Source organism: Akanthomyces muscarius, chromosome 2, assembly GCF_028009165.1.
Source record: "Akanthomyces muscarius strain Ve6 chromosome 2, whole genome shotgun sequence".
NCBI lineage: Eukaryota > Fungi > Ascomycota > Sordariomycetes > Hypocreales > Cordycipitaceae > Akanthomyces > Akanthomyces muscarius.
The window spans coordinates 3,878,545-3,904,125 of record NC_079242.1 but is presented as its reverse complement, the minus strand read 5'-3'; the positions used below and the strand labels follow the sequence as shown (position 1 = coordinate 3,904,125).

At 54.6% G+C, this 25,581-nt stretch overlaps 9 protein-coding genes across 9 annotated transcripts; 3 read left to right on the top strand and 6 right to left on the bottom strand.

The window, feature by feature from the left end:
• Positions 1-168: 168 nt before the first annotated feature.
• On the top strand, positions 169-791 carry LMH87_004409 (uncharacterized protein; the record flags this gene model as incomplete). The annotated part of the gene is made up of 3 exons (XM_056195621.1): positions 169-407; positions 495-637; positions 709-791. 3 exons carry the CDS (start codon positions 169-171, stop codon positions 789-791), a joined length of 465 nt encoding a protein of 154 aa, XP_056049231.1.
• Positions 792-1,264: 473 nt separating this feature from the next.
• Positions 1,265-3,108, bottom strand: LMH87_004408 (uncharacterized protein; the record flags this gene model as incomplete). Its single annotated transcript, XM_056195620.1, has 2 exons — positions 1,265-2,871; positions 2,925-3,108. The coding sequence occupies 2 exons, from the start codon at positions 3,106-3,108 to the stop codon at positions 1,265-1,267; spliced, it is 1,791 nt and encodes a 596-aa protein (XP_056049230.1).
• Positions 3,109-4,036: 928 nt separating this feature from the next.
• On the top strand, positions 4,037-4,549 carry LMH87_004407 (uncharacterized protein; the record flags this gene model as incomplete). Its single annotated transcript, XM_056195618.1, has 1 exon — positions 4,037-4,549. One exon carries the CDS (start codon positions 4,037-4,039, stop codon positions 4,547-4,549), a length of 513 nt encoding a protein of 170 aa, XP_056049229.1.
• A 700-nt stretch (positions 4,550-5,249) lies between these two features.
• On the bottom strand, positions 5,250-6,170 carry LMH87_004406 (uncharacterized protein; the record flags this gene model as incomplete). The annotated part of the gene is made up of 2 exons (XM_056195617.1): positions 5,250-5,995; positions 6,071-6,170. 2 exons carry the CDS (start codon positions 6,168-6,170, stop codon positions 5,250-5,252), a joined length of 846 nt encoding a protein of 281 aa, XP_056049228.1.
• A 256-nt stretch (positions 6,171-6,426) lies between these two features.
• Positions 6,427-10,614, bottom strand: LMH87_004405 (uncharacterized protein; the record flags this gene model as incomplete). The annotated part of the gene is made up of 2 exons (XM_056195616.1): positions 6,427-6,677; positions 6,744-10,614. The coding sequence occupies 2 exons, from the start codon at positions 10,612-10,614 to the stop codon at positions 6,427-6,429; spliced, it is 4,122 nt and encodes a 1,373-aa protein (XP_056049227.1).
• Positions 10,615-11,739: 1,125 nt separating this feature from the next.
• LMH87_004404 (uncharacterized protein) lies at positions 11,740-13,745 on the bottom strand (the record flags this gene model as incomplete). Its single annotated transcript, XM_056195615.1, has 3 exons — positions 11,740-12,657; positions 12,721-13,230; positions 13,512-13,745. 3 exons carry the CDS (start codon positions 13,743-13,745, stop codon positions 11,740-11,742), a joined length of 1,662 nt encoding a protein of 553 aa, XP_056049226.1.
• A 708-nt stretch (positions 13,746-14,453) lies between these two features.
• LMH87_004403 (uncharacterized protein) lies at positions 14,454-16,887 on the top strand (the record flags this gene model as incomplete). The annotated part of the gene is made up of 6 exons (XM_056195614.1): positions 14,454-14,561; positions 14,649-14,661; positions 14,766-14,837; positions 14,894-15,033; positions 15,088-16,069; positions 16,124-16,887. 6 exons carry the CDS (start codon positions 14,454-14,456, stop codon positions 16,885-16,887), a joined length of 2,079 nt encoding a protein of 692 aa, XP_056049225.1.
• A 702-nt stretch (positions 16,888-17,589) lies between these two features.
• Positions 17,590-21,131, bottom strand: LMH87_004402 (uncharacterized protein; the record flags this gene model as incomplete). The annotated part of the gene is made up of 3 exons (XM_056195613.1): positions 17,590-20,430; positions 20,485-20,693; positions 20,753-21,131. The coding sequence occupies 3 exons, from the start codon at positions 21,129-21,131 to the stop codon at positions 17,590-17,592; spliced, it is 3,429 nt and encodes a 1,142-aa protein (XP_056049224.1).
• A 601-nt stretch (positions 21,132-21,732) lies between these two features.
• Positions 21,733-23,741, bottom strand: LMH87_004401 (uncharacterized protein; the record flags this gene model as incomplete). The annotated part of the gene is made up of 3 exons (XM_056195612.1): positions 21,733-23,050; positions 23,130-23,417; positions 23,506-23,741. 3 exons carry the CDS (start codon positions 23,739-23,741, stop codon positions 21,733-21,735), a joined length of 1,842 nt encoding a protein of 613 aa, XP_056049223.1.
• Between the last annotated feature and the right edge of the window lie 1,840 nt (positions 23,742-25,581).

Below are 25,581 nucleotides of genomic sequence, written 5' to 3'. Positions count from 1 at the left end.
ATCCATTGCAAACTTCGGCTCACTCCCGAAAAAGCCAGGCCGGGAGAGCCTCATATATAGCCCCCTCGAAGCATCCCGTTTTGAAGTACGCAATAATACGTCTAGTTTCTCAGTTCTGACCTTCTCATCTCGCTGACCAATCCAAAACTCCCTGCTGAACAAGAAAACATGTACGCTCCCGTTGTTGCCGCCGTCACCCTCCTCGCCACCGGCGCCGTCGCCCAGGGCCTCACCTACGACACCTTTGACGACAGGTGCAAGTACCTCAACGTGCTGGGCTCGGGCAAGAAGGGCCAGACGGCCATTACCGCCGCGTGCCTCGACGACGCCGGCAAGCGCTGGCAGACGACCCTCAACCTGAACCTGTGCATCGGCAACGATGCCGGCAAGCTCGCCTGGCAGGACAAGTGAGTATTTTCTTTCTCTCCGCAATGCGAGCCACAAGCCCGCGTGTGTATAATGCGAAAAAAAAAGGCTAATGTGCTTCCCTGAAGTGGCAACTTTGACCAGACGTGCCGCCCCTGCACCATCGGCCAGCTGGACAATGGCCCGGCTCGCAACCTCGGCCTCAAGTGCAACTGCCTGCCCGCCCCCAACGCCGTCCCCAAGTACACCGACCTCGCCGTCTCCCCCAATAGTGAGTCTATTTCCTACTTTCACTGATAAACATGGCGTTTTGTGTGACTCTTGTCTGACACCGGCGGACAGACAGTGACGCGCTGGGTGTCAAGCTCGTGGATGGCCGCTTCGTCTGCGGCTCTCACCAGGGTGACAAGGTCGAGCGGAATTAAGCTGCGCGGCGTAGCTCGTGTATATAGAATGAAAAATGTATATGCGGTATAGTAAAAAAAGACTTGGAATAAATGAAACATGACTTCTTCAGCTCGTTTACTCTGTGCGTTGTGACAATGGCTCCCAGGCTGGCTGTTTCTGGTCGCAGCACTCTTTTTACTCACTTTTGCTTCTGTTTGTAAGCAGCAGCGGCCCTTGTCTCTTTGAGTCATGGATGACGTATCTTTGGCTTGCTATGAGGCTTGGTCCCGGCAGGATTTACTTACTTTACAATTACGATGAGTGGACTCACTTCCCGCGCTCAAGTACACCTCTTTTGCAATCATAATTCAACTGTTCAATCTATTGTTGTCATATATACTGTATAAACTGATCAAAAAGAGCGTAAGAAATGGAAATGACGCTGGCAAGGTACCCAAACACCGCGCTGCATGTAAATCTCAAGTCAAAAAGTCGCAGTCTCAGCCTTTGGCTATGCATTTTCCCTCATACCAAGTGGCATGCGCACGCTCGTCTCATCTTTGAAGCGCGACAAGTCGCCGCCAATGAGCTTGCGGAGATTGCCCATATCTTGCAAGTAGCGATGCATTTCTTCCTGCAAGTCGTCACTGCCATGGGCTGTGCTATCGGAGTCGTAGCCATAATCGTCGTCCTCTTCGTCGGATTGGTCGTCGTGAATAGTGTGAGCAGCATTCTCCTTGCCATCGTCGTCAAAAGACTGGACCTGCACTGGGGGAATAGGGTTCTTGAGACTCTCGATGGCCAGCTTGAGATGCAGCTTCAGGGCCTCGTTCTCGGTCTGCAGCTTTTTGATCTTGCTCTCGGCCACCATGCCACGCTCCTCCATGAGGCGCTGCATTGTCGCGACACGTTGCTGATATTCGTCGAGGCGCTCCTCGGCGTCCTTGGCGTTCTTTTCGCGCTGGCGAGAGGAATCGGATACAGACATTTGCAGCATGCGGATTTCTTCGGACATGGCGGCAATTTGGGCGTCGCGTTCGGCAGTGGACATTTGGTCCTGGTTGACGACGGCGCGGGTGCGGATGCGCTTGGCCTGGTCGGCATATCGCAGTGTGGAGAGCGTCTCGTCATAGTCAGAGGGCGCAATGCACGCAATCATTGCAGTTTTACTGTTGCCACCCAGGGAATCCTTGAGCAGCCACGTAAGGATCGAGTCTCGGTAAGGGACCACCTCCTTGCGCTTGGCCCCGGGTCGGAGCGTCTTGGGGTCGGCGAGGGCAGCAATGACACGACCGAGAGTGGTGAGCGACTTGTTGATATTGGAGCCTTCGCGCAGGCGGGCGCCGGTAGCTTCAGTAGACTTGGCACGCTCACTGCCCGCCAGATCGACAAGCCGGATACGCGAGCTGCGCTCCGTCGTCTCGTCCGTCTCCATGTCGTGATGAATCTGGCGCAACATAATGGTAAAGACCGCGTGACTTCTGCTACTGGTATCGTTCATTTTGGTGCTCGCCGTAGTTCTGGAGGCATCGCCGTTCTTCATGTGACGCAGAATCTCGTCGATGCTGCGAACGGGCACCTCGGTGAGATCCTTGACGTAGGGGCCCTCGGTCGGGGATTCGCGAATCTTGAGATAGTTGGGCGGAAGGCTTGCGTTGACGGGAACGAGCAGGTCACGAACGTGCTCGTTGTAGACTTCGAAATAGGAGACGCGCACATTGTAGGCAATGTTTGTGTCTTCGTTTTGGGCCGCCTGGATACGCTCAAACAAGTCTTCGCAGGTGCGGGGGATCAGGCCTGGCTGGTCAGGCGTGCCCATCATGGTGTAGCTCTTGCCAGAGCCGGTCTGACCATAGGCAAAGATGCATGTGTGGTAGCCTTCGAAGTTGTGGTCGAGGAACTCTTCGCCGAGGGCATTGTATACGTCCTCTTGGTGGGCGTAGTGATTATCTTTCGTGTCGTGGCTCCAGAAGGACGAGTCAAATGTGAATTTCTTGTCATCGGCCTTGCGCGACCTGGACTTGGGGCCGGGCTGTTCGTCTTCGTCTGGAGCAAGCAGTGTCGTTTGTTGAGTGATGGGATCCATCTTGATCAGGCATCGTGTCCGGCGTTCGAGCTCTGAGAGCGGTTAGACGGGAGAGAAAGACGTAGATAGAGGCAAAGACACATACCTCTCTTGAGAAAAGCTCTCACGCGAACAACGACTCTGACATTGCCGCCTCCGTCCATCCTAGCGAGCATGGGCAGCGTACCATCGCGGGATCGCAGGGAAGGAGTTGAAGCAGTAGAGCGAACCGTCTGCGGCTCGGGGGTGTTGGGTGCAGAGTAGGGCATCAAGCGGGCATCCACAGCCATGGTAATAAGTGTCTCAACGATTTGGTCGATGCTATCACGGCGTCGTTGACAAAGAATGTGCCACATTCGTAAGGTCGGGGCATTGGAGCTCTTTGTTTACTAGCGCGGGTGATGCTGTTGCCGGGGTAAACAGATGAGAGAGACCAGGGTTGGAGCTTATTTGGGCAGTTTGCCTTGAACTAGCGTCGTGGTCGGCACAGCTAGCGGCCTCTGTAAACTCTGTATCTGGGCGCTGTAGCAAATCCACAAGGTTCCCTGTGTGCCTGTAATCCCGTCTCTACAAGTAGCTGATGCGCCGTGGCTCCCACTGGCCAGCCCCTGTTGCAGCGCATGAGCGGCCAGCAAGGCCAACCAGTGCCACGCTAAACCATATCGGGCTTCCAGTGGCCCGCACCCTTCTACCCGTCGTCTCCTCTCCTCCTGTAGCCATTCACAGTCGAGGGTCCGCGAGATACTCACTTCCCATTGGCTCGCTAGCTCGCCGCCTCGAGTCCCCCGCCCATCTGGCCATGTACCTCTGTCCCCTGGAGCTCTGCTGCTCTGCTGCTCTGCTGCTGCCTCTGCTGCTGCTCTGCTCTCCAACCACCGCCACCAGCTTTCTCTAAATTGCCTGTCGCGTCGCACGCGCTTCTCATAAACATCTCTTTTCATCGCCAATTTTATTTGCGCGTCCATCTCTCACCGTCGCCTTTCGCACTTGCGATCGTCTTCTGTTCACGACTTATCTCGCCGCGATTTAATTGTACAGCCCCGGGCTCTGCCGTCGTCGCTGTTCCCATCGTCGCGACTGTCTCGGCCGTTTTTTTTTTCGTTCGCGCGCGCAAAGCCACACCCGCCGTCGCGCCCACCATCACTCGTCGCCCTGCCTATCTATCCTCCTCAAGTCACTTATCCCTTCACATCACACACACAACAAAAGTTTTACAAAATGGCCAAGACTCCCGAAGAAGCCAGCACTGCCACCGGCGACGTGCCCGTCAAGCGTGGCCGCGGTCGTCCCCCAAAGGACGGTGTCAAGAAGACGGCGTATGTGCCTTCGGGCAAGCCCCGCGGTCGCCCACCCACTGGCAAGGCTAAGCCTGCCTACGTTCCCACCGGCAAGCCTCGCGGCCGCCCCAAGGGCAGCGGCAAGGCTGCCACGGCCAAGGCCAGCCCTAAGAAGGCCGCTGCTGGTCCTGGTCGCCCCCGCGGAAGACCATCCGCCGCCGCTGCGACGACGCCCGCCGAGGAGGAAACTGGCACCAGACGCGGCCGTCGCCCCCGTGGTTCCGATGCTGTTGGTCTCGAGACGCCCACCGCCTCCAAGCGTGGCCGCGGCCGCAAGAGTAACGCGGATGCCGCCGAGGAGCAGCTGACCCAGGAGGACCAGGAGGCCAACGCTGATACTGCGAGCAACGAGGACGCCGAGGATGCGGACGAGGATGCCGAGGCCGAAGAGTAGATCTCTGCCATGGCGCGCCATCTGAGGGCTCGCGATCAGCGACGCAGAGAGGCCGGCGAGGCCGAGAATGTGGACGAGGATGCCGAGGTCGCGGATTTGATCTCTACCGTGGCGCGCCAGCTGAGGGGTCGCGATCAGCGACGGAAAGAGGCCGAGCGTCTTGAGGATTCGGCTCCATGACGCAGGTTTGAACCGTGAGTTGCGCACCATCGATCACGCCCGATTTTCGGTCGTCGCCGTCTCAGGGAAATGTGTAATGCTATTGCGGCAAGGTTTACCAAGTGTACTGCGGAAGGAATCCACAATGAACAAAAATAATGTAAAAAAAACACAGAAGCGTGCGAAATTCTGGGAAAATCCTTTTTGTGGGAATAGGTTTGAGATTTGAGCAGGCAATTGGAAGTATACGGAATGATTCATGAGCGCGGTTCACTTTTGTTAAATGGGAGACGGGATGCAGCCGAACCTATTTAAACAGTTTTGTATTTCTTTATATATTGTCTGTTGCGAAGCCCTTTCTACAGTAAACAATTAGTCTGTCTTTTTATCTACACCTGGGCACCTCGCATCTTCAAACTCCAATCAGCTCCATTCCAACAATGCGGTCACCCTCTCTACTTTTAAACCATCTATAGACTCGTGATGGGATCATCGCATGGTCACCCTCTCTACTTTCAAACACACAAATACATGATCACCTCTACTCCCTCTTCCACGCGTCAAACTCTTGTTCTAAATGCTCCTTGAGCTGCGCAAACTTGTTCCCAAAGTTGCGTCCGCAGCGCCAGCACCGCAGATCACGCTGCAGATAACCCATGCGCTTCGTATCCCTCCGCGGGTCGTCCTCTGCGAGCGGAAAGTCCTCCACGTCCACCAGGAACGGCGTCGTAAACGAGTTGTAGTGCTTCCTGTGCTTGACCTTGCGCGAGTGCATGTCCCGCGACAAGACGTGGACGTGGACGTGGCTCATGCTCGGCACCGCGTGCACGCCGCAGACCACCTCGGCGGCCCAGTCGCGTCCGCGCGGCAGCTCCGCCCCCTCCTGCACTTCCGCCTCGCCATCGAGGACGGCTTGTCGCGCGGCCTCGGAGGCGCTGAAGCGGCCGAGCTGCCGCTGGAGCTCGGCGGCGACGAGGGCCTTGGTCCGGAGGACCTGGGCCTTGACGCTCGCGAGCAGGGCCGGGTCAGCGAGGGCGTCAAACGGATGAAGGAGGTTGGCGGCGGGGGACCGGGGCAGGATGAGCGTGTGCACGGTGGATTTGGGGAACTTGTCGTGGATGACGACAAAGTCGGGCGAGTGGGCGATGACGACGGACGCGGAAAAGGCGGCCGGGTCGCCGAGGTAGGCGCCCAGGCCCATGCGGTCCTTGAACGGGTTGCCGCCGGCGGAGCGTGCGGGAGTGGCGGCTGGAGTTTGCTTCTTCTTAGGTGCCATGAGCGCGGCGACTGTTTGGGTGTTAGAAGCGTGTGTGGGTGACGAGGCACAGTGAGCCGCGGGGGGGGATGTTGGGCGAAACGTACAGGCATTCTTGCGCTTCTCGCCTGCGGGAGGTGCTTCAGAGGCGCTTTGGATCTCCTCTTTGGTGAGGCCTTCTTCGGCGCTGGGCTCGGCATCCGCCATGGTGTGGTTGTGATTGTGTAAGTCGCGACGTGGCGATGAGCGGAAGAGTCAGGTTCACCGTCGCCACTTTACTAGCTGGCTGCCTGATTCGGTCTCGCAGGTAAATAGACCTCAGCTTCAAGAGCCACACAGATTTCAATCCAACATATTGGCATTTCATCGTGTCCGTTTATATAGTCTATGTTTATCTCATCATCGTCTTTATCAATACTCAAAACTTTTGGTGTTGCTCTAAATCCCACCTTCTAAAGAACATCTACGCGTCCAAGCCATTGAGCTCTATCAGCTTGGTCACCAACCTGATGACCTCGTTGCCGCGCAGGTCCAAGCCGGGCTTTTCCACCTTTTCCGCAATCAAGTCGTCCACCATGCCGCGCAGCCGCGCGACCAATACGCCGATGCGCGCCCATCCGCGCAGCCTCAGCCATCCATCCACCAACAGACCGCGGCCCAGCGTATCCAGCTCAATCGGACCGGAAAACATGAGCAAAGTATATACGTTGAAGGCTGTCTTCTTGTTAGCGCTCTATTCCTTATACATCTCACCAATTTCAACCTGGGCAAAAGACTTACGGGAAAGATCTCGGATAAACACCTTGGACGTGGCCATGATGCCAAAGTACGCCATGTACGCCGCGTGGCCCGAGAAGCCCTGGCTGTCAAAGATTGTGCTGCTCGGGTGCACAAACACCCGACCATTCTCCTGGTTGAAGAACTTGATGGACCGCGCCTCCGGGTCCAGCTCGACGGCGCCCGACATGGAGCTCGCAAACTTCTTGTCCGGGTACTGAATTCGTGCAATCTGCGGCGTAAACGCCGAGGCGATGAGCGCTCGGAGGAGCTGCGAGTTTTTATTCTTGCCACCACCCGCTGCGCCGCCCGCCATGGCAGCCTCGATGGTGTCCTCCTCGGCGGCAGCGGCCTCTCTGGGTGACACGAGGCCGATCTCGGCCAGAGCCGTGTAGTACTGCGACTTAGTGTTGGAGATGTCGGATAGGGTCAGGTGCGAGAGGAAGTTGTCGTCACAGAAGCCGCGAACCTGCTTCATGGGGATCCGGTCGCGCATTAGGCTCTTCCACTCTGTGTATGCAGCGAGATCGGTCAGCAGATCGCCGTCGCCCGCAAAGAAGCGCATGCGGGCCTCCTTGGCCGCTTCGCGCTTCTCCTGCGGTGAGAGGAACGGGCTCCTGGTGCTCAGAATGGCCGCAATCGTCACGCAGTCGTCCAGGCAGCCGAAGATGGCACCAAAGACCATGAGCTTGCCGCAGCGCAGGTCGGCCGGCAGCATCGCCAGCTGCTGACCCATGGCCGTAAGCTCATCCCCGTCCAGCGCGCCCATGCGTCGGAGCAGCTTCATGGCTCCTTCAATGGCCAGAGCTTCTGGCGGTGTTGGCGATCGGCCCAAGAAGCGAGCCACGTCACGCATGCCCATGGCACGCACCGACAGGCACAGCTGCTCGAGCGGCACACGACGAATTTCAGGCTCGGGGCGCTCAGCCATTTGGTTTTCGAGATTCTGCGTGTACAGCTTGTAGCACTTGCCTTCTTGCACACGACCGGCACGACCACGGCGCTGCTTGCAGGCGGCGCGCGATGCCCACGTCTCTTCCAGCTTCCGCATATTGTTCCCAGGATCAAAGCTTGTTTCTTTGACTTTGCCACTGTCAATGACAGCGACAATGTCATCAATCGTAATAGACGTCTCAGCCACGTTGGTAGCCACGACGACTTTGCGCTTACCGCGCGGTGCGCTGGCAAAAACGCGCTTCTGCTCTCTTGTTTCTAGAGAGGCGTGTAACGGGAGCACGTGCAGCGATGGTATTGCTTGCAATGCTCTGCAAGCTTGCGCAATCTCACCCACGCCAGGAAGGAAGATGAGAATTCCACCTGGCAGTTTGTCATAGGCAAGTTCGTAGTCTATGGCTTTGACGGCCTCCACAATGAGGTTGTAGTTGATGCGGTGTCCGAGATTCTGGATAATCTTGCCCATGAGCTCATCACCAATGAAGCCGCCGTCTGGCGTCTCCGCATTGTATCCCGTCATGCGAATGACATCATCCAGGAAAAAGTTGTCAACTGGATATGTTCTGCCCTCAATCTCAACGGCGCCGACTTTGAGGCCCTCGGATGCGAAGTAGTTGATGAACGAAGCGGCGTCCAGCGTAGCAGACATGAGAATCAGCTTCAAGGCATCTTTTTTGATGCGCATCACCTCGCGAATCAAATTGAGCAAGAAATCGGTATCCAAACTTCGCTCGTGGACTTCGTCGACAATTACATGGCTCACGTCGGCGAGGGAGGCAACCACATCGTCAATGCGACCGCCCGACGTTTGAAGACGACGGAGCAGGATACCGGTCGTCATGAAGGTGATTCTTGTGTCCTTAGACTGTCGCGCTTCACCACGAATCGTGTAACCAACCTCCTGTCCCACGCGACCGCAACGTTCTTCGGCCACACGGTCGGCAAGACCGAGTGCTGAAATACGTCGCGGCTGAGTGACAAGCATATTGGCGCAGTCGCCCAGGCCCTGACCGTACAGATCATCAAGGATGAACTGCACCGACTGCGTTGATTTACCTGAACCAGTTTCACCGCTGATGATGGTGACGTGGTTATCCGTGACTGTCTTGACAATCTTTTCACGCATCTGCCAGGCAGGCAACTTCTGCCTCTTGCTGAGCATTTCTTTGTACGCAGAATTCTCTTGGCGCTTCATCCACGCTTCCTTGCTGCGCGTATCTGGGCTCCATCTGATGGGTCTGGCAGCTGTCCGCATCCTTCTTCTAGACTTGACTGCATCACCTGGCTTTTGCTCGGAGGCGGCGGACGAGACCGCTGAAATGTCGACCAGCTTCCCAGGGTGTTCGATAATATCGTTGATGTTTTGCTGAATCCAGTCCAGCACCAAGTATACCTTCATTGGCTCTTCTCGTAGTGACGAATCCATGTATTCCAGTGCCTTGCGTATGATGCTCAGCTTAATGTATGAGGGCAAATTGGCAATGATGCCGAGGATCAGCGTATCTGGATAGTTTGAGCCTCGTCGAACTTGTAAAGCAGCCTCCACCTTATGAGGCGGGTTCTTCACAGATTCGAGCTGTATCTTGACGGTGTCGGCGCCGTCTCTTGAAAACAAGCCCCCATACATTGCTTCCAAGCTCTCCATCTCCTCTCGCCACTGCTCCTCGGGCGATCCCATATCAAGAAAGTCAAGCGACTCTTCTTTACCCTCATCACCCTCCTTGGGCCTCGAAAAGAGAAGATCCTGAAGGGCCTCTGCTGTCCTACTCTCATCGCCACCAACCTGGTCATACACCCGCGAACATAGCTCGAGCGAATAACCATTCTGTGAGAGACGTTGAATGGTACCATCTCTCCTGAGATCGTTTGTCCCAATAGTGACTCCGGCTGCATACTTTTCAGGCAGCGCCCAGCGCGGCAAGTCGTCCTCAGGGACGTGAATGAGCAGCCACTCCAGGGTCTCCTCTCGGTCTTTGCAGTATTCGACAGCTTCCGCAACATGGCTCTTGCGGAAGCCAATCTTGCACAATTCTGCCTCAACAGTGTCCTTTTGCGCCCTGGACATTTGCACCGCATACGGGTTCCATGAGACACCGCTGCGCAGGAGGTTTTCCAGTTGCGACCGCGTCTGCCGGCCCATCTCCACATTCGGTGCATTCGTCCACCCCTTCATGATGTTGAATCCCCTATCGCCACCGCCGCCGCTATTGCCACCTCTGCTCCCTCCGCTCCCTGCATTCAGAAGCGCTAGGCCAGAAGCACCAGGCATCTCCTTGGCCTTGGCCTTGAGTGCATCGGCCTCCTTGCGCTTTTTTTCTGCCGCCGCCTTCGCCTCCTGTCTTTCATGAAACGTCTTGAATGGATCCGCATCGTAAATCCAGGCCTTGCCGTCCTTGACATCCTGTTTCTTCAGCTCCTGAAAGTCCTTCCAGAGCGCCTTGTGGTCCGGCGGCAGCACCATGTGCTTGTTCTGCATGCTACACACGCGAAAGAGGGCATACGTCGCCGCTGCATGCTTGGCCTCAATTGCAGTATCCCGCATGATGAGGTGCTTGTGGGTGGGCGGAATCTTGAAAGGGTCCAGCCGCGTCGTCTCCTGCGTCTTGGGATCCTTGGCGCTCAGCGTCACAAACACAGAGAAGCCATCGGGCGTCTTGCGAGTGTCGTAGTCCGGGCGATCCCACTTTTGCTTCTGGCAGTACTCGCTCAGCAGATTCACTGGCAGTTTACCCGTCCACGAGGAGCCGCCGATGAGCTGCTTCACCGTCGGCTTGGGAGGACCGACGGGACCGAGCTCAGCAGGGACCGCGGCCTCCTGCTTGACGCCTTTCTTGCCCTTTCCAGCATCCTTTCCCGTAGCAGCCGGGGCTGCGGCGGTCTTGGGCGGCTCGGTGGCTTTGGCTTTGCCCTTTTTCACCATGGCGGGTAGCTTTGGATATCACACCAGGGAGAAGCCGTCTCGTCTGCGCACAAAAATTTCTGCGAGCTCTAGGTTGCCATTCGTTCCTAATGGGGCAGATTCCGCAGACTGAAGGGTGAAATTCAGGCGCTGCAAGCTGATATATGCGTGTTGCTTGCAAAGTAAGCCTAAAGTGATGACTTGGAGAGGCTTGTGGCGAGAAAGGCTCTGCCCGCAGACTGCTACACCTCTACGGCGACATCTACAGTTGCGCCCCACATGGGCACCAGGAACAAACCACCTTCGGTAACCTGCAAAGAATGATTGGATGGAACAGTTGATACGTTGACTCTATTTGAACACCGTTCGTGCCCATTTCCTCTCGTTCTTTTACCATGCATGTTTCCACTCCAGTTAAAAGTCTCGAAGTTGCTTGGGTCGCTACAGCAGTATCTACGAGGCACATCGCGAGACGTCGCGTCATGTACTTTGGGGGGATTGATTTGTTTATTTCGCTACAACTAGAAACGAGAGCACCGGAAACAAATTTGCCACTTGGCAGTAAAGTCCCCTGGCCGATTCCGTTCTTCTCGGTGCAGGCTGCACTAGCATCGACTGCCCGTAGTTGTATTGCTCCATCAATAGGTGAAGCTCGCTTCAGCAACAACTGCCAGTCCTAAATCTTTGCTGGCGCTGTGCATATCCACTGAGCAGTCTATATGGAGCCTCTTCGTTTTCCATCTTCCATGGTTTGCGCCGAAGCCAAGGCACGACATCGCTCATCAGATCATCTCTAGGCTGGAGCTTTCAAGCTACCATATGGCCTTTATACTGTACTTCCTTCCGTGCAAATGCATTAAACTGATTATAAAATGACTGGTGCTATGTTGATATTTGGGGGGGGGGGGGGGGGGGGGGGTGTAGGGTAAACGGGTAACGAGGGGGTATGTGGTGTTATGTCCAGGGAATTTCTGTCGCTCGTAAGCAGGAGCTAGCATGCGTTGGTGGGCATGCTGGTGTTGTTTCTCGTTATGAGTTGTTGTAGTGGTGTGTCGGGGGGACTGGAATGACATGTTGGTATATCATCCAGCCTGTTCATTCGCATTTCACAACACGGCATAATTCATGGTCTCTCCTGCAGACACTTTACATGTCCATGGAGTCGCCGCCGTTGGCAAAGTTGAAGCCACCAGCCTGGCCAGAGCCGTTGGTGGCGGTACCGAAACCGAACTGGCCGTTGGGGCCTGCGGCTTGCGCCATGCCTTCATCGGCATTCTCCTCCTCGTCGGAGAAGTACTTTTCGATGATGTTGTATGCCTTCATGTAAATCTCCTCGTTGGCATTGTTCTGGCAGTCATGAATCTTCTCCATGCCGCCGCACTCCTCAATAAAGAGGGCGTACTTGTTGAGGTTCTCAGCACCGTCGCCAGCAGCCTGCTTGTCGAGGTCACCAATCTTGAGAATGTTCTCAAGACCGTCGAGGGCAACCTGGATGATCTTGTTGTCGGGGCAGATGAGAAGATCGCACAGAGGCTTGATACAGCCTTGACCAACGAGGTAGCGAATCTGCTCGGGCTTCTGCAGACCACCCGAAGTAGCGTTGCTAATGGCCCAGCAAGCCTCCTTGCGGGTCTTGAGATCGCCGTTCTGCAAGAGATGGATCAGGGGAGGGATGATATTAGCGTCAATGACGGCTTGGATCTGAGAAGAGTTGCCCGCAGTGATGTTGGAAATGGTCCAGCAGGCCTCCTTACGAATGCCGTCCTTGGTGGAGCTCAGGAGAGACAGGAGGCAAGGCAGAGCACCACAGTTGATGATGACTTGAGTCTGCATATCGTCGCCAGTGACAATATTGCCAACGGAACGCAAAGCAGGAGTCTGGACAGAGGTGGAAGCATGGAGCAGGAGCTCAACGAGTCTGCGGGGGATGCCAGCCTCGATAACAGCCTGAATCTTTTCGTTGGGACCATCAGAAAGGTACGAAATCGCCCAGCAAGCGTCGATAAGGACCTCATCATCGAGCGAGTAAACGAGCTTAGAGAGAACAGGCAGAGCGGGCGCAATCTAAATATTTGGTTAGCATCTGGCGACATCCAACAGCGCATCAGCTTGCAGTCCTAGACTTACAGTGTTCCAGTCCGGCTGGGGGGTCTTGCCACGGCAGAAATTGCTAAGAGTCCAGGTGGCGTTGCGAAGCATGCTCAGTTTGCGGCTGTCACCAAGAAGGTTTAGCAGAGGCTTCAGGGCACCGCAGCTCAGGACGTAGTCACGGCAGTGAGGGCTGTCGCCGGCGATATTGCCGAGGGCCCAGACGGCCTGCTCACGCACATCGGGCTCGGGACTAGCCAGGAGCTCAACGAAGATGGGAACAGCACCGGCCTCAATGACAACCTGAGTCTGGGTAGCAGAGCCAGAAGCAATGTTGGTCAGAGCCCAGGCAGCCTCAAACTGGACGAGAGTGTGGGGAGATCGGAGGAATTCGACGAAGCGGCTCACAACACCGGTTTTGATGACCTCCTCGATGGGAGGGTTGCGTTCCTTGGACAACAACTTTCGGAACCTGGTTGTGGCCTGGATCTGCTGCTCCATCTGGTCGGAAAAGACGCCGGCGACCATCTGGGGCAGGTCCTCGTTGAGCTGTAAAAGAAATGGTCAGCAACATGATTGATTATGCTTACGGCACGCGGCATTGGCAAGCTAGCAGTCGTGTACAAGCCCTTCGAGCTGCTGCAAAACTCTTTTGGCGGGTGTTGACGAGGCTCTGTGGGGATCACCACGGTGTAATATCACCCATGTCCACAGCTGAATCACACCAAACAAAACAAGGAGTTGCAGCAAGCCGTAAGGCGGGAGCAACCACAGAGCGCAGAAGCAATAATTTGGTGCCGTATAAACATCGGGGTTGGAATCGTGCATACCTGAGACTCTGTGGGAGTAGACTCATCGTCACTATCGGGGGCGGCACCAAGCGAGGCACCGGGACGGTTTTCACCAGTAGCAATACCACGGCGCTTGGCGAGGTTGTCCTCGCGCTTGGCCTTTCGGATCTCAATCTGCTGCTCCTCGCGACGACGACGAAGCTCCTCGGGCTTGAAGGCACCCTTTGCCTTGAACTGGGTTCGGCGATGTTCGGGGATGTAGCGATCAGTCATGGTGGTTGCTTTGTATCTGTTTGGCGGAGAGGAGGGGTTGAGGGGGACAAGAACGAGGCGGCGAGCCAGCGGCAGAGAGATGCCTAAGAGGGTAGAAAAAAAATCAGCAGCTCAGAGATTGGCTGTTTCGACAAGGGGGAGAGTATCTGCGGAAGAAGAAGCAGTCCGGACGAGACGAAGAATAAAAGGGTGCGTAAGATGCAAAAAGCAGAAGAATAATGGCGGGCAGAGTTTGGCAGAGCAGCCCAAATTGCGGTAGAAACTGGACGCTCCAAGGAGGGTCTTTTTCGGTTGCCACAGAGAGAAAGCGGTGCAGAGGAGCCGCTAGAGTGGGCGCTAGCCGCTTTCGGCGGTGCGCCACCTGCTGGAGCTTCAGGGTGTTTGACAGCTGTGACCGCCTGGCGCACCGCTGGAGAGCTCTGTGCGTCCCCATGAATCACCGCTACACCCGTTGTAATTGACCTGTGCCTGTGACGGCCTGTTTGCCTGTGAGGCGTTGTGACACGGAGCTTCCACCGCTCTCGCTGCAGCTCATCAGCCCTCTTACAGGCTGAGAGGGGCGCCCGTCATACGCTTGCAGCCTGAGGCACCATGGCCTCGGTCCAGTCCCTAGTACCCAGTACATTGCTACATGGCTAAATTCACACCATCTGTCTCGCACTTTGTCGTAACAGATACACGTCCCGTACCCCGCCCTTTCAAACTTTGATGCCCTTTTTCTCTTCGCCGTCCACTGAGCTTCTCCTAGCACTTCCAAGCTCCCAAGCTCTCACGTGCTTCCGTGCCACCGTGCCCGCTAGCACCCAAGCCAAACGCGTAAGTAGCTGCACTAATACGCGACGACCGGCCGAAACCGCCTCTTTGAGAACCACGCTGCCTGTACATGCTGCTGACAATAGGCAGTTTTCTTGCTGCAGTATCTTTCATTGCATCTCCTTCAGTCTCGATGCGCAAATAGGAAAATGGCTGCCGCGGCCGCCCCCTTCACCCCCATTGACCATGTTCTGGAGGGACGAGTAGCATCTGGAACCTTCATCAACGTAATTGGCATAGTCATCGACTTCAGAGCTCCAATCCCGACTAAGAAGACGGGTAAGCGTTTGATTCTTCGCTACTTGCTCACAATTCTTGACCGTTGTCCACTTTAGACTACAAGGCCCAGATCCGCTTCTACGATGAATCTGCTCAAGATGTCGACTCCAAGTCATTAACCCTGAATGTCTTTCGTGGCCGAGATGCGATGCCAAATCCTGCTTGTGGCGATGTTGTGGTCATTCTTAGAGCAAAGGTAGGCTGAGTTGCGGCTCTCGTGAATGACTGGCCAGGCTAACCCCGTTGACAGGTTCAAACATACAATTTCGAGCTCTCGCTCATGACGAACTACCAGACAGACATATATGTATTCACAGCTTCAAATATTCCAAAGCCTCCGCAAGGCGCAGAGAAAGCCTTGCACCCCATTGTGAAGAAGCCTAGCAGAGTACTTACAGGAGCCGACTTTATCTACATATCTGCCTTCTATCATCGCATCGACAAGGACAGAGTGCCAACAGCCGCCGAATACCACCACAAATTTGAAGCTTCTGTGCAAGTCAAGGAGAAATTCAGTCTCCTCAGAGATGTCGCTTGTGATCGCTTCGTCGATGTCATCGCCGAAGTAGTCAAACAACCGTACGACTTGGGCGACAAGTTTACTCTCTGGATTTCCGACTACACGGAGCACGCGAATTTCTTCAACTTCATCATGGAAGACCTTGACTCTCACACGCATCCCGGGCCACGAAACAGCGCCGTCGGCTCTAATGCCGCTGATAGTGACTGGTGTGGCCCATATGGCAAGCATAGCTTGCAGATCACATGCTGGGAGCCGCATGCGGCGGCAATCAGGGCCAACAACATATCTGTCGGCTCTTGGGTCTTCATCAAAAACCTTCAGATAAAGTACGGCCGCAACAGCAGCAATCTAGAAGGCTTTCTTCGAGGAGACCAAGAGTTTCACAGCAAAATCAACATTTCGGTACTCGAAAATCTAGATGATGCCGATGCCATGGACCCCCGATTACTGGACACGATTCGTCGACGACTAAATTATGAAAAAGAGAAGAAGAATCAGCTCAAATCAATAAGAGAGGCTGCCAAGGCTGGTCAGAAGCGACGAGCAGCTCTGGAAGATGACTCGAAACCTCGTAAATCAAACTCAAAATCACGGCGCAATGAGAAACGACAGGCTGCAAAAAACGTTGCAGTGTCTGCGACCAATCCTGAACATGAGAAGTCTCCTACACCTGAAGCAGAAACCTCGAAGATTAAGCTCAACTCCATCAGTTAGTTGCTCTTTGCCCATCTCAGCTGCGGCCTTTCTAACAACGATGCTACAGTCAAATGCGAAAATGAGAAGCAGCCACTCAGCACCGTCGCAGAGCTGCTAGAACGGATCTATTTCGAAACTCTCATCAGCACGGACGCCGCCAAACTGCCGCTCCCCTTCATCAACGCCAATTACCGTGCAAGTGTCCGCGTCAAAAACTATCTGCCGCACAGGCTGGAGGACTTTGCATTTGCCAAGCTCAAGGGTGATATCTACGATGTTTTGTCCGACGCGGAATCTGACTCGTCAGACAACTCAGAGGACATGACCATGGATCGATTCGTCACGTCTGAAAGGATTGCCGGATGGGCGTGGCGCTTCCACCTCCTCTTGGAGGACGCGCGAGACACTGATGATGCGGAACAGAAAGACGAGGTCTGGGTCACGGTCGATAACCACGCCGCGCAGTGCCTTTTGAACATGAACGCCTGCGATCTCAAAAATAGCAGGTCCGAGGTGGCAAAGTTGCGCGAGAAGCTGTTCTACCTCTGGGGCGACCTAGAGGAGCAGAAGACCAAGAAGCTGCTGCGCAAAGCAAAAGCCGACAAACAGGCCCGGACCAACGCGCCACCTGCGGACAGCGACGATGAGGGGCCCAGCTCGGGCATAGTGCCGGCCAATCGTCCCTTCTCGTGCTGCATCAAGCAGTATGGCGTCAAGATGCGTGAAGCAGACGAGGCAAAGGCCGATGCGGGCAAAGGGCGCAGGTGGCAGCGCATGTACGGTCTATTCGGGACGCAGATCTCGGTGCCTGACGTGGTCAGGACGGAGTAGGCGCCATACATTGTACAGCATTGATTGCGACATGACATGTATTATCTAATTGTCGAGATACCCCCCATAATGCGAAAGATTGCAGCACCATTTACTTGTCCATTATAAGAAATACCAAGCATCCATGCGTCTGTCAAGTAAAGTACATTGTGCACACGAATTACCAAGAGGCATTGCACAACCAAGTTCCCAAGTGTAAGCTCGGTAAATGAGTTTCCTCTTCCGGTTTTCCGCTAAATTCACCGAACCATCTGAAAAGAACAAAGAAGAGGTATACTATGATAGAAAAAAAGGTGAAGCGCATACAATCAAAACAGCACAGGTCATAAGAGAAGCCCGCAATCCTGACACAAAAGAAAACTGAGTACATAAACTAGAAAACACCTCATGTGCCTTCTTAAAAGAAAAGAGAACCATTATGAAACCAGAGAAACGACTTGATTGTGGGGGAGAAGGAGCAAAACAAAAAAAACGACCAAGAGTAAACCTCCCGAGGTGCGGCTGTCGCGAAGTTTTCCATCCGTAGCATAACAACAGTTTCTGTGCAAAGCAAATGCCTCTGTTCCCCATCGCGAATTTGACGTCATGTTTCACTCCGCACGCCAGAAAACAGCCCGATTTTCCCTCGTCATGAATTTTTTTTATGTATATATTTCTTTTTCTTCTCCCGATTCATCGAAAGGAAGAGAAAGTGGGCGGTTCTCAATCTCCAAAGATGTCATCATCGAAGCGACTGTTTTCTTGGCCTTCATTGTCATCGTCGTCCTCAATCGGGTCATCCTCGAGCAGGCCCCTGCGGCGCAGATCCTCTCTCGATCCCTCCTCGGGCTCTGCTTGCTCCTCAAACATGTCCTCAAGATCCTGCGCCGTTGCCTCCTTCTCGGCCGGCTTGGCGGCCGGCTGAGGCGCCGCCTTCTTGGCCGCGCGGGCCATCTTGTCCTCGTCGAGGAACGCCACCACCTCCTTGAAGTTGTTGCCCAGCTTGGTCTGGTTGCGGAGCAGGCGTCGGCGCAGCTTATCCACGAGCCCGCCGCGGTCGTCGATGAGGCGGCCGCTGATGGCGAGCACGTACTTGGCCGTCAGCTCGCAGAGGGACTTTTCGGCGCGCAGCTCGTTGCCCAGGCGCTGTTCGGGCGTCAGGCCGGCGTCTTCCTCGTCGTCGTCGTCATCCTCCTCTTCGTCGGACATGGGGTCCTCATCCTCGGCAGGTTCGTTGAGCACCTTTTCCTTCTTCGACTTTTTGGCGTATTGCTTCTCGGCGCCGTCGTAGATGGACGTCAGCTCCGGTATCAGGCCCGGCTCGATTTCTGAGACGAGGACTTTGAACTTGTTGGCTAGGGCAGGATCGGCCGAGTTTCGAAGGGCGTTGATCTTGGGTCGAAGCGTGGCAAAAGAGAGATGCAAGTCGCAGAGGCTGCCCGTGGCAAAGAGGCGCAATTGATCAATGGCAGCGCGGGACGAGAACGTCTCGATGACGTGGCGGCGGTAAGATTGGCGAAGTACAGACAGACGGTCAATCTCAGCGTCAGAAACGCCGGCGCCGGCTGCTAGTCGCTTTGATAGAACACGGATCTTCCACATGAAATAGAACTGGCAGGCCTTGATTGCGAGAGTCACAATTTCGTCTTCCAGATCATCAATTTCATCTTCTTGGGGCTCGTACTTGCCGCGATGGACAATGTTGATGAGGGTCTGGATTGCCGAGTCCGCATTCTTAGATCTAGGCTCAGCCTCCAGAACATCAACACAGTCCGCAATGCTTGCCAGCTTGCTGACCTTCATCAGCAGCGTTGATAATTGGCGAAGTTGTGCTGCACCAAGGTTTCCGCGGACAGAAAGTTCGCACGTCTCGCTAACGTTGCGTAGAGCCTCAGTAACGTTGTCCCACAACAAGGATAGCTTGCTGTCAGTAACCTCTTCCAGTTCGTCATATTGACGGGCATGTAGGAGCGCGGCAGCAGCTTCCGACAGGACTCTCTTATCGTCGTGTCTGATGAATTGTGTGCTTATTTCGTCTAGCAGCTTTCCATATCTGCTCGAATCTTGGCGGAGCTGCTGAAAAACGTCGAGATCGAGATTGTGTTCCAAACGCAGGACGACGGCAGCCGTTTCAGGTTCAGCGCCAAACTTGCTTAGGAGTTTCGGAATGATGCTGGCGAGTTCAACTGCGATTTCCTCTTGCGCATCGGCAGCTTCACGATTGCCTCGGCGTCGGCTCCTGTCGATGTCACCTCCCGTGTGGGTGAGAGAGGATCTAATGCCGGAGCTGAGCACTTCGAGAAGGATGGATTCCTCTTCCCGCAGAGGCGCGACGGCCATCTTAAAGGCAGCCTCTGGAGACGCGCTCTTGCCCTTGGCCCTGCCACGTGACTTTGTGCTTGTTGAATGATCGAAAAGAAGATATCCGGCCAAGATTTCCCACGACTTGATCTCAGGAATCTTTTCATACAGAGCTTGGGCAGCAAGCGTTATCCTCGTTTCGGGTACAGCAGCCTCGAAGAGATCCAGAAACGATTCGATGCCAGCGGAACCATTGTTCTGCTGCGCCTCATCAACCTGTGCGTTGTAAATGGCCAAGGTCTCGGCAAGGCACTTGATATCCAGCCATTCTCTGCGAGGCGACTCAAAATCGTCCTCGTCGCCTCCATCGACCTCATCTAGCGCATCTTGGCCGCCAAGCTCTTCCACCTTGCCTTCCTTGACATCCTCGATGCATGCACCAAAAAAATTGACGACAGCCTTGCGTATTCTGATTTCGTTGTCGAAGATGAGCCGGCCGATGGCATCAATTTCCGTGGGTTCGAGGAGAGCGGCGGCGCGCAGTGTGTCAATAACCGAGATGGCAGCGACTCGGACCGAGATTTCAGAGTCAAGTGTTGCAATTTCGATAAGCCGTGGGCGGAATCGGTCGATAAAGTGAATGAGTTGCTGGGCGCTGCGCTTGAAGACCTTCCACAACTGGCGCAAAACTTCCAGTCGAGTGGGGGCGTTGATGTCGGAAAGCATCCATCCGAGGTAACGAAGGTAGCCTGGCTCCATGAAGACGGTAGGGAGATCCCAAATCCAGGAACCAATGGCTTCAACGCACTCAGTACGAATCTTGGCGTCAACATCACGGTATCGATGGACAAAGACAGTATCGAAATAGGATTGGATGGCCTCGCTGCAATTGCCACGGTGGCTGTTTGCTTCTTCCAAGTTGCGTTGAACTTCGGCAGTCTTTAACTTGTTCTTACCGCGCTTAGCAGCTTGCAGCTGCTGCTCGATGTTGGCGATGCGACGGTCGAGTGTTCCGGCTACATCGACAAGTCCGGTCTGGACTGCCAACGCAATGGTGGTAGCCGTGTGGCGGAAAGGCCGTAGTGATGACGAAGACATGCTGGCCAGCCAAGCGTGAAGATTCTCCATCAGTTCGGCATCCTGGTACATGATGTCCGTGTCGTGAAGCAGGGCGATGAGGGCTTGGAAGAATGTGACGAGAAGGTCCCGGAATGATCGCGTACCCTTGGCGCGAGAGATGAGAGGGTAGTCGGTAATGTTTTGCTACAAAGTGTCAGCTTTACTTGTGCAGACGAAGCTTTTTTGGGTGGCACGTACCTCTTGATAGACGCCCTGAAGATCGATAAGTCTGTTGGGGATGTTTTCGGGGTCGCGAATATCGTCGGGCGTGACTTCAAGGTCGCAGCCAGCGCATTGTAGGATACAGTTGACAAGGTCGCTCAGAGCGGCAGCATTGTCTGCCTTGTACTTTTCGAGCCATTGATGGGCAACAGTCTGTGAAGGTTCTCCGGAGCCGAAAATGTCGACTGGAGCAAATGTGTTAGCCGACGTGAGAACGCGCGTGCGCTGAGAGGAGATGGCGTACCGAATAGGCCCGTGCCTTTAGTCCCGGCTTCGATTCGGACACTCTTCTTGGGTCTGCTAGGAATACGCGCTGTGTGGCCGCCCGCGCCATTAATCTTGGGCTTCTTAAGCGAGGGTTTCTTTTGGCGACTGGAGGCACCAGCTCGTCGCGACCGGGGAGCAGGATGATCCGCGTCGCCCTCATCATCGTCAAGACCGCTTTCGTCCTCGTCGGAGTCGAGGGCATCGTCTCCTTCCTCGCCCTCTCCGCCACGTTTGCGCTTGCTCGAGGCGAGCTGCGCGGACGCCTCTGGCTCCCACTTCTCGGGAACTTTGACGACGCGTCCCGATCGGCGCGGCGCATCGCCGTCCTGGCTGGAAGTTGTGGTTTCGTTATCCATAGTGTATCGTGCGCCTGTTAGGTTCGGCTTGGCGGCATTAGCAAAAATGTGCCTGTGGTGTGGATTTGATTGTGCGATCGCGAGTCGCGCGACGGATGTTTGCTGCGACCGGCGCGTCTTTTGGCGTCTTGGAGTCGTTAAGCTGCCAGGGGACTGTGACTGGGGACTACCAGCCAGCAGCGCTCAGTGGTGGGGGGCAGTCATTTATGGGGCCTTGGCCAGGCTGGTATAGATACATACATGCCCAGCATAAATACGATGGAGGTGAAGGTACTGGGGACTTGGCGGCCTGCGTCCTCGGTTTCTTTTTCTGATTGGTCCTTGCCGCACCATTAAGTGGGGTAGCCCTGAAGCCCAGGTGCAGCACAGCCTCGTCAACCAAGGAAAGCTCAGAATTACAATGCTGAACGAGGAAATTTCTGTTACATTTATTTTACAAGTAAGAGCAGTCGCGCATATACTTGATAAATACCAAGAAAGACGCCAATATCTGAATAAACTAAAGTCAAAAATTACGTACGACTATGACAAGACTTTTTGCATTGCCCGGACCAGCGCTTAGCTGCGTGCCCAGTCCGACAACAGCATCCGGAACGAGCCCTTATTTGTTAACATCGGGCCTCTTCTCGTCCTTGACATCGGACCTGTTCTCGTCCCTAACATCGGATCTGGTCTCAAAGTCCTTGACCTTCAGATCACGCCACATGGCCACTGAAAAGAGCGTACCGAGCAAAAGGCAAGTCGCCGCAATCATCATGATTCTCTGAGCATCACCGTACGCCTGTTCGATGGCCAGACGAATTGCAGAGCCCTTGGGGTACGAAAGCTGCGTGGGCAGGCTTGCGACGATCAGGGTAGCATTTCCCTTGGCCTCAGCTGGAAGATATTCGGCAAGCTTCTTGGGGAAGACGCCGGTCCAAATGGCCGTGGAGACGGTGCCTCCAATGGCGCCACCAATGTTGGAGAACATGGAAAGCAGTGCCAGGACGACAGCAATGTGCTTGTGCGTGACGGCAGCCATGACGGCCATTTGCTGGCAAATGGCCAGAGTTCCGCCGGAAATAGCAATGAAGACTTGCGCCATAACAATGTATCCAAGAGACCTGCCAGGCTGGCGGAAGTAAATCATCAGGCCAACGCCGAGAATCTGCAGCGGTGCGCCAAAGTATAGCGCAATCCACTTGAAGCGTCCGGTCCAGCGGATGAGAATACCAACGACCAATCCCCAGAAGCAACTTCCGATGTTGTAGATGCGGCTAACCCAAGTGGCCTGCACAATGGTCGCGCCGATGACAACCTGGAGGAATGACGTGAAGAGGGCCGACCAGACGTAGAACGAAATGAAGGACAAAGTCACCGTCAGACAAGCGCCGATGATCGTGCGATCCGCGAGAAGCTCAAAGGGAATGAACTTGACAGGAGCAAGAAACTTTTCGTACAAAGCGAACAAGCAGAGAAGTACGACGCCGAAGACGAGCATGCAGATGATCATTGGCGAATGCCAGCCTTGCTTCTGGAAATAGTAAATGTTGAAGGGAAGCAAGAACAGCGCCATGCCGGCTGCGGCGAGCAAAATTCCGAAGAGATCAAACTGAATCGCGTAGTGCTTGAGGGTCTGGGGAAAAGTGCGTCCGCTGCGCTCCCTGGGGGGCAGAGCTCCCATGCGCTTGGCCTTGCGGTGGTTGTGCAGGAACAAGAACAGGATCGGTGCCACAACGAAGGGCATAATGATGCTGAAAGCGCCATATGCCCATCGCCAGCCTTCCGGTCCCTTGTTGAGGAATCCCTGCGATGCATAACCGGCAGTCGGTGTTGAGATGATGAAGGGGGTATTGATGAAGGCGAAGACAAAGGCACGGTTCTTCAGCGCGGACGTGTCGGCAGTAAAGACCTGCAGACTGTACGCTACACCGTTGAATCTGCGGGGTGAGAGGAAGCAGGTTAGCTGCGGGGATCCGAGGTCAATTCTGTCAGATCAGACTACGAAGATGCACTCACCCAATCCAGTAGAAAACCTGTGCGGCCGCATAGGTCTCGACATTCTGGCAGGCCGCCATCATGATCAGGCCAATGACCATGAAGAAGGTGGTCAGCGCCACACCCTGAGGTCGACCCCAGATGTCCAGAATCTTGGCGAGCGGCAGCTTGATCAGCGCACCGATCAGCGACGAAAAGACGCCGGTCGTGGCCGTGAGACTGTGCTTGGCAAAGGAACTCGTAACGTAGGCAGTCAGGGTGCCGCCCATGCCCGAGTGCATCGAGTCCGCGAAATAGACGATCCAGATGCTGTGCGACAGGCCAAGAGTCAGCATTCAAATTCCAGATTTGCTCTAGCAGCGGCCTCGGAATAAAAGCAAGGGAAAAAAAAACTTACAAACCCCATGCAAGGTAGATGTGGAAAGGGCTCCAAACTTTGATGCTGGCCTCGACCTCCTCGACACCTTTCTGGTGGTCGTCATCGTCGGAGTGCTCGCTGTCGACATTGGAGACGACGGCGGACTTGTCGTTGGTGTGCCCAGCGTTGGTGTGCTCGACGTTGGACCGGAACGAAGGCGGCAGGTTCTCTGCCGGCTCGTCCTTGCCGGCAAAGATCTTGGGTAGGAACATCATCTTGTCTAAAGAGAGAAACCCAGCAGCAGAACGAAAGATGAAAGTTTTCTTCTTTCTTCCTAGCGCCTTGGAGAGGGTTGCAAAAAAAAAAAAAAGATGGCAGAGTCACGTCTACTTATTTAAACGTGCTAGACTTTTTGGGGGTTGCAGGGTATAAATGGTCTGCAGGGTGCTGCAGACAAGGTCCCCGTTGTTGCGCGAAGAAGCGGGTTTCCTTCCGAAAATGGTTCGCATATCACATTACCCATTCACTTCCCACCGCGGAGGTCTGGACTCCTGTGCAGGTGGCAGGCTTTGCCAGGGTGGCATGTGGTTTGCGGACTAAACCGTTGCGTGGGGAATCGCCTCACGCTTGGCACGGCTGTGTCAGGGCTTGGAGCGATGACCTGAAAGATTTTCTGTCTCTTTTACTTCGATTTATTGATGCTATTTGACCCGAACGGAAGAAAATCCACAAAGGATCGGTCATAGCCGAGGATGGGCCACGCCGTGGTTGCGTGGTCACATAGCGAACGCAGGCCTGCCTCGAATTTTCGGAGACGGCAGCATTTAGTATAGGCTTACTATGCAGCTCCTTATTAGCAGCGGTGCTGAAGAACCACTGGACGAAGGCAGAAAGGCATTTACGGGAGACGCTTGACGGTCAAATTCAAGTCCAAAGAAGCCAAAAGAAAAAAAAAGGCATGTTTACTAGCAAAATAACTGTCACGGTGTGACGGCGTCTACTTGGCTGAGCGGCTGCTTCTCAAAAATGAGGGAACTCGGCGAGTGAAAATTTCAAAATCTATAGTGCACAGTGCACAGAGCACAGAGCAGCGGGGGCCAGAGCCTCGTCTGCAGCCACCCTGCTTGCATGCCCAACCACCCGCACACGACCATTTCCCCTCCACTTCTGAATAGCGACGGGGGACACACAAAGCCTCGCAAGATTGGAGCGGGCGCCACGCGTGCCAAGCAAATAGCTGAAAATCAAAATGCCAACGGACAGGGGTTTGCTTTGCAGACCAAAAAAAAATTAAAAAAGGAGAAAATGCCTCATGCAACCAGCTGAGGCTTTGGGCTCCGCGCTCAACCAACCACATTAGGCAAAGATGATTTATCAGATGATCTTATCTAATCTGATCCTAGGCAGGTGTGGCCGCAAGCTGAATTATATTGGCTGGCGAATAAACTGTACGGTTGGGCCACCCCTCACTCTCCCTCCACTTTGGAAATGTCCGAGCATTTCCGAGCAGTCTTGTTCGGCTCCGCTTGCTGTACTGGTAATATTGGTCTCTGAACCTTGGTTGCTTGGCTTGGATGCTTGGCCCAACCCGGGATCCCGGCTAAGTCGGCAGTTCCATAAGCAAAAAGTGATTGTTTTTTTTTTTTTTGTTTTTTATAAATCTTCAGCCGCCGGACCCCGAGGTCAGTCACGAGTGCAGCCAAGAGATTGATTGTTTGCGCTTGCTCTCTTTAGCTCCATCTATTGGAAGCAGCTCGATCTGGTATGTTGAGGCGGTTGCGGCGGTCGGCGACGCTGCTCTTTGTTCCTCTCGGCGACCATGGGCTGGGCATGCGACTGACTCGCCACTCCGCGCGCCTGTGTGTGGACCGCGGTGACACACTAGCCAGCCTGATATTTCCCTCGAGAGAATAACTCGGAAGCTGAAGCTGTCTCATCGTATGACAGTTCTGCTGCAAATTATTGTCGACAGGCAAAACTGGGCAGAGAAGAAGCAAGTACATGTTGGTGCAGGGCGAGGGGGGTTCAAAATCAAATACAGCCAGTTTAGCATGAATTACTATTCTATAAAATCTCCCCCACTATGCAATTACAATATCCATTACTTTTGGTTGT